The following is a 7,700-nucleotide window of genomic DNA, read 5'->3' as shown; positions in this document are numbered from 1 at the left end:
CCTTTCTTTGATTTACCATATATTTTATACATTTTGAAAACTGGGAGCCAGGGATTTGGACAAATTTTATGTTGACAAATTTTAAAGTGCTATAAAATTGGATAAGCTAGCTCACTGGACGACGTTTTGAGCGGCAATATATTTTTCTCCAGGCACTGAACAAACAGCTCATTGTTGCAAGTCTGTCCGGGAGTCATCGCTTTGCGGGATTCTATACAATTTCAAAGAAGCTTCAGAAACTCACACAGGCCTTTGAGCATGTAAAACCAGGAGGCCGCACATCTAAACCACAAATGGAGAACGTGCTCCATATACATGTGTAAATCAAAACCTATAAAATAACATGGGCATTATAAAATTTGTGTTAAAACTGATAACAGCTTTACTGATTTACTGACAATGAAAATATATAGCATTTTTTCTGTCAGAGCATTTATCAACACTTGGCAACCCTGCACTAACTTGACATGTAAGATGATCAAAATGGATTATGTAATCTTTCCCATTCATTTCTATTGATTTTAGTTATGATAAAATTCATCAGTGTGCCTGGGAACACTCAGGCTGAAAAGCTCTGGTTGACCAAGTGGGGGGAGTGGGGGGAGGTGGAGGAAAGAAAAAAAAAAAAAAAGAATTCAACAGAGTTGTAACGGGATGAATATAATTTTAGAATAGGATTGCACAAATACAGAAGTCGTGCCCTAAAGGCTCCAGCAACAAATTAATACAAATAATTCTGGCAGTCTCATAAAATTACATTTGTCTATGCAGAGATTCACTTTTGAGATAAAATTACAAAATTCCAAGCCAGAAGAATTAATGGGTAAGTGCCATTTAAAAAAAAAAAAATTGCTGGAAATATTTTCAAACTTTTTTTAAACTTCAACAGTAATCAAAGTTATTTCTCTGACTGTAAGTAACATCAAAATGCCAGCAACTGGACCATTTTAATCAGTTTTATTGATTCGTGCTTTCAGTTCTTATTCAGTTAAAAACAAGGCACATTAAATACATCTTCTTATTGCTCTATAAATGCATGCAGCTCATTCTGTATATCAAAAGTAATAAATAATGGCGATAAAACACCAAGACAGTTATAAAAATGACAACCCAACCTCAAACACAGTATTTAACAGTCCCATCTAGAACAATAACCCAACACATACACGAAAGGGCCACGTTTAAAGGCATGCAGTGCGCGTATTCACTCCAGCACCGGCTTGTACTTGAGTCTTTAAAAACACAGTAGGGCTTTTTTATTCCCTGAAAACGGTGGACATAATGCAAAACAGTGCAAGTTAGAGCGTCACTGACTTTAATGTTATTACATTCATAGGCCAAAAAATCTTTAACAATACATAAAAAAGTAAATAAGATCGGTGATCATCCTTACAGTATGTTTAGTCAAAGTCACAATGAAATTTGCGTTGTTGTACAAGACCCAAAGCTACATATTTTGGAAAAGACAAAACGAAGCTAGAAACTAAAGCAGAATAGGGAGCATGCATTTAATAGTAGAAATCCTCAAGTTGCACTTGGTATAAACTGATTGAAAGCAAGAATCTTGCAAACAGCGTGAGGGCTACGAGGCAGACAGCCTTGGCTTAACAAATAATCCAGCATGGTCACTATTGTTAGGACTGTGGTATGGGGCTATTTAAAGGAAATCCATCTCTTCCCCACAGATGGGGGTTCCTTCACCTGAATCCCCTTAAAGGCTCTTGAAACAAATCACTTGATGATAAAGACAATCTCTGCACCCCCCCAACCCCACCCCCACAGAATCACCTAGTATCCCATACATACAAAAAGAAAAGAAAAATTCCCTTGTCCTTCAAATAGGTTTTGAAGGGGCTAACCCTCCATTTCCTCTCCCCTTTTCTGAAATCAGGTACAGAAGCTGTACAGGTTTAATTAAGAACTCACACAAAAATGAGGGGGTGCTTCATTCACAGTAAAGACTTGGAACCAGCTCACTTCCAAGACGAGTCTCTGGGATTGGTGAAGGAGCGTATGTTTTAGAATTAGCAGATTTTCAGCAAAAGCAGAGACACTCAAAGGAAGCAAAGTGCGCTTTTCTTTGTCCTTAAAGGAACTTACTCCGAGCAAAGCGTGCACAAACCAGCCTGTTGTACACACACAGTTCTGCACAGGCCAGTCAGCCTATTAAGCCGGTCCCTACTGTAATGGGTTCAGGGTTCAGGGAGGGCACAAGTTCTCGCTATCTTGATCTAACTAGAAAGAGAGAAAGAGAGAGAGAGCACAAAGGTACTGTATTGTGGTACGTCATGCATGGCGCTTTAAAGGACAGCATTTTTATCAAGGGTCACCAGGTTCTAAACAGTGGAACTTATTGTCTTGATTAAAAAACAAAAATAAAAACAAAACAAAACCAAAAAAACCCCCACTAAATTACAAAGCCACATGCTTCTAATGTTTTTTTTTTTTAAAGGCAGTGTAAAATGCTCCCACGTTGAAAGAAAAATGTTCACAGTGATACCTGGGAGCATCCTTGGCTCCGTTTTAGGTTTTCCTTATGGAAGTGGCAAGTCTGAACTTCATTTAAAAAAAACAAATGATTGTTTTGAAGTGGGGTGGGGGCTTAGGTTGAGTGAACCTCCAGTGTTAACATTATGACCTCCAGGCTCATACCCCACTTGAATGAGGCAGAAAGGTACTCTACAATGGTCAAATAAATAGAAATAACAGCACAAAGTGTTTTATGTACTAGTTTAAAAAACAAACAAACAAACAAAACTAAGATCTCAAGTCTGTGCAATTAAAGCCTGCCATTAAATATAGAGTTCTATCTCCTATTACATATACAACCTGATCTTAGAAAATAAAAAGGCAGGTAGTTAACCTCACAGAAGGAAGCACAGTGGGTAAAAATTCAGGTCATTGGTTAAAATGCTAGTGAAGTATTGCAAAAGCATCATACCACATTGGCCCTTTAAATTCAACGCATTATTTTTTAAATTCAATGCAGATTTATTTGTGTGTGTGTGTGTGTGTGTGTGTGTGTGGTGTGAGAGGGGTCTGTGTGTAGATATGAGTTGTGCATGGTTCTACTTCTTTTCTTTTTCTCTGTGGTTGAGAACTTTTCCACGAAGGAGAAAGGCTTTAAGCAACCCAAATGACCTTGAATACTGCAGCATTGTGCCTTTTTACAAATAATTATAATTAAAGTTAACTAAAGGTTACTTCGATCTTCTTTTACTCTCCATTTGAAATTACTCCCCCAAAATGATGCAATAAATTAAGCCAAATAGGCCATGTTTGACAACAGCACATGCTCCACAGTTTAGGATTTGGGGATTGAAAATCGTGCTATCGTGTGTGGATATACACACACAGATTTTAAATCTTTAACTTTATTACTGCTGTAAGGATTTGAGAAGTTTAGTCTCATTTCATTACATCCAACTTGCCACTTAAATGCTGGTTTTAAAATATGAAAAGCAAGGATCTTCCTGGCAACTATAATAGTCAAAGAAAAACCAGCAGTGACTGGGGGGAAAAAAAAAAAAAAACGAATTGCTGAGATGAAACTATCAGTGTAATCCAGCAAATGTCAATGCTATCCTTATCATACACCTGTGATTCTGGAAGCGTTCAGTTTCTCTTTGAGACTCGCTCCTGTAACCAGATCTAAACTTTGTCTTCCCTCTCCAGTTTTGCCAGTCATACCTGGATATGAAACTACACAATATTGTTTGGATGGGGAAGACAGACCAGCTCCGGGAAGAAGGATCTGAGCGGTCTCCAGAAATGCTATCATTTCTATAGGTCACTCCCTGCTCCATTTCTGTTAGGAGCAAATCCTACCTACAGTCTTAACGCCCAAAGCTTTGTGCACCTCACGGAATTTTTCTAGCTTCTATTCAATTTTGGCCAAAATGCTCTGTCCTTAAGAATGACCCAGAATAAGTGAAGAGACAAACGAAAAGGGAGTAGGTCCAGTCTAAGAGGTTACAAAATGGATGCAGAATATTAAATCGGTGTGCACTGAAAGTAAGAAACAAGATAAAATACACTGTTCAGAAGCTAGATTGAATGGCAAAGACAAATCAACACCCTAAAGCTTTGGAATGTTTCCCAGTGTTAACAAAGGCAGCTACCCATAGCCACTGTTTTGGAGTGGTCTAAGTCATCTCTGGTTGTTACAGGATGATTTGTTGTTCCCATGTCTGTTGGCTGTGGATGTACTGCCCAGACTCACAATCCTCCACAGCTTCGGTCCACTGGAATGGGGACTCTTCTGTCGAGGTTCTCTTCTGCAGTTTTCATCAGGATCGCGAGCCGGCTTCCGGACACCCTTCCTTTCTGAATAGCACTCATCAGCTTCAAGAGAAAATAGGCAACAGGGTCAGAAGGCAGGCGTGCTTCCCCCCTTTCTTCACCGCGTCTTAATGGTTACCTCTGCAGTGGCTCCATCAAAAACCCATAGTGGGTATTACAGCTCCAATAAGAAGAATACAATCTTTGAACATCTCAAAAGGCAGGAAAGGGGCAGGTGTTTCAGGGCTGTGAAAACTATACCTATCTAGCCAGTCAGCCTGCTTTTAAAATGCAAATCGAATGCATCAATTTTTACCCCTTTCATGTGCTCAGGTCACATATTTTTTTGGAGCCACTCAAATATTGGATCTGTAATTTCATTTAAAAATCTTAAAAAGGAATCGCAGGGATTGAACCAAGACAAATCATGACCTATATTTAACTACTCTGTTTTAGTGTTACTGTACTTGACAACTTCAAGTCCCTTAAATCCAAATTCCTTAAAGACTTTTTAAAGTAATTTACATTTAAGTCCTTGAAATGGACCCAGAGATCTACCTTAAGAATTAAAAGCACTCCACAGCCCAGATTTTAGTTAATTCATTTGTATCCAATGGATAAAATCAGAATTAGTCTTGAAATTACATGCAGTCAGCGGGCAAAGGCCTTTAATCTGGAAGGCACTTTGCAATTATGAGCATGGGGATTTTTTTTCTTTCTTTCTCAAGTTGATGTGGTTTTAACTATTTGCTTTTCTTGAGCTCACTTTCCCAATCTTTTGTATTTATTTATTTGAAAAAGAACTCAGCCATTCACCAGGAAAAATTCTCAAAATATTTTTAGGGTTATACTCTTGAGCCTACAGAGATACATTTCTTAAAAATGACTCTGAATAAGAGTCAGAGGCATCTGCCAAAGGGCTGGATCAGAATTTCATGACCTTATTAAAAGCTGTTTCACAAGCCACTGCTTATTAGAGACGGACTCCTACATGCAGGGCGTCATTAGAGCCCAAACCTAAAAATAAAGTCATGTAACCATGCAACATCTGTAGTGATTGTTCCATGATGATTATTGAAAACACAGATCTACATTCAAATAGGTGTTTCATGGGATAAACATGGGCTCTTTATGTTCAGAAAAGAAAAATAATTTATTTTAAAAAAACACCCTGAAAACATACTTTACGTCTGACAAATGGTGTGACGTAAAGAATGCTGACATCTAAAGACAGAACAATTTGCTGTTTATTGTTTTGTCTATGGTTCCATGAAGACCTTCTAAGTTTACTGGAGCTAACAAAATTGATAGAGCTAGAGTTTTTTTCTTGATTCATAAACATTATATGATGTACCAACCTTTGAAAATTCAGCTTTCTTTAAACATTACAAGTATTTTGAAACCATATTATGAGGGGAAAAAACAACAACAACAACATTCAGGTGTGAATATATTTCATGAGAAATATGGTCAGCATTTTTTAAGTTGAAAATTACACTGTGTATTTGTACTTAGTAGAAGCATGAATAGTCTCTTTCATTTAGAAGTGGACAAGAAATAATTATTTAAAAACTCTACAAGGAAATCTGCAGATGTTTTAAATTATTTTCCATGTGTTTAATTCTATTGCACTCAAGAAAATTACTTAAAACCCAAGTCACATAGCATATCTATAAAATTAGACTCTTATCGTTTCTAAAACTCCAGATCTTTCAACCCTAAATGCTATTGTTTATTCACAACACCCATGAAATGAAGCATAAGCTATTTCCTTGAAGAAAAGTTTTCTAAAATTTGAGACAAACAATAAAATATTCTTGAGAAAAAACTAGACCAAAAAAAAAAAAAATGTATTCAATGGTTTCTAATTCCCCAGCATATATTTTAAGCTCCATTTCAAATGTGCACTTAAACAGTAAGCTAAAGAACTAAACATTCTTTTTTGTAATGCTGGACACAATCTGTGAAAATTTTCTGCATTTAGATTCAACAATGCTCTTATCTGCAGCTCATCTCCAGAGAGACAATTACCATTTCCTTTGCCTTGATATTGTTTGTTTAACTTGACACAGTGAAGAAAGGGCTGACATTGACCAAAATCCCCAGCATTAATTTATTTCATGTTCAGCATTCATCATTGCCAGGGTACAAGCAAGACCTGGCATTCATTTGAAATACCTGCCCCAAGAAGCACTGTGGAAAAAACCCGGCCACTTGGAAACCAGTGCATTCTTCATATGAGCAGTAGTCCTATGGACAGCTACAAATAACATATGGGTTTATTAAATTTCCTTCTTTTAAGGAACTTTTAAGGAATGATGTGTAGCCTCCAGTTGGAAGTTAGAATAACAGAATTTGCTTTCTTCACGATTACGATTAAACAGTTGAGACTTGGGGAAGTGGAACAATGGAAACAGAAATGCTTGAATTATGGGATCTTGACCCCCAAAATACAGGTTTCCTTTCTTTTGCTTTTCAGGTTCTTCATAATGTAGGGATATAATAATTACATTGTAGGGTCTCTAGTAAATATCCTCAAATCAATACAACTAGAATATTTTTTAATATCTTTTAAAAAATTACTTTCCACATTAGAAATACAGTGTGTGCCTCTTTTGAAGCAGGTGAAAAATGGTCTGGCAGTGGTAGTCCATGGCATATTTTTCTAAAAAGCATACTTCTTATTCAGCCTTTAAACCATGATTAAATTGTTAATTGAAATTGCCCAACACAACAGAACGTCTTAGAAGAAGAAAACAAAACAAAACAAAGAAAAAAACAAGAAAGAAAGAAAGAGAAAAGAACATGCTCCATGCAGAGCCTGATCCTGGAGTGCAGACCGAGGGAAACTTTGCTGGCTTCAAGCATTCTTTTTTTCAGAATGACATGACAACCGTGTGGACTTAAGAATCCATCCTGAGAGGCCGCCTGGGTGGCTCAGTGGGTTAGAGCCTCTGCCTTTGGCTCCGGTCATGATCCCAGAGTCCTGGGATGGAGCCCTGCATCAGGCTCTCTGCTTGGCAGGGAGCCTAGTTCCCCCTCTCTCTGTCTCTGCCTGCCTCTCTGCCTACTTGTGATCTCTGCCTGTCAAATAAAATCTTAAAAAAAAAAAAAAAAAGAATCCATTCTCGAACAACCATTCACAACCAAAAGATAAAAACCAAACACACGTGTTTCCCCTCACCACAGCTCACCTGCAAAAATTCATTGAGTTCCACTTGTCCATTTTTGTTCAAGTCTACTTCATTCAGAATTTCATGTAGTGTATTCTCATCCATTTGGACGTTGATACTCTAAATGAAAGGAAAGCACAAAATAAGGAGGTTTAATTAAAAATAATGCATGCCCTTTTATTAAAGCTACCAACCTTTCAAAAATTACAGGAGAAAATTACTTATAGAAAGCATTAGAGGCAGAAA

The 7,700-nt window shown here is 37.3% G+C and overlaps 1 protein-coding gene across 2 annotated transcripts in view; it reads right to left on the bottom strand.

The window, feature by feature from the left end:
• Positions 1-942: 942 nt before the first annotated feature.
• Positions 943-7,700, bottom strand: part of GPD2 (glycerol-3-phosphate dehydrogenase 2) — a 142,170-nt gene continuing 135,412 nt past the window's right edge. For both annotated transcript variants that reach the window (XM_059393993.1, XM_059393994.1), the window contains exons 16-17: positions 7,476-7,574; positions 943-4,344 (exon numbers count right to left, since the gene is read on the bottom strand). In XM_059393993.1, the coding sequence (XP_059249976.1) occupies positions 4,219-4,344; positions 7,476-7,574 (225 nt within the window). In that variant the 3' untranslated portion in view covers positions 943-4,218. The remainder of the gene's footprint in view (positions 4,345-7,475; positions 7,575-7,700) is intronic.

Source organism: Mustela nigripes, chromosome 3, assembly GCF_022355385.1.
Source record: "Mustela nigripes isolate SB6536 chromosome 3, MUSNIG.SB6536, whole genome shotgun sequence".
Lineage (NCBI taxonomy): Eukaryota > Metazoa > Chordata > Mammalia > Carnivora > Mustelidae > Mustela > Mustela nigripes.
This window is presented reverse-complemented; position numbering and strand designations above follow the sequence as displayed.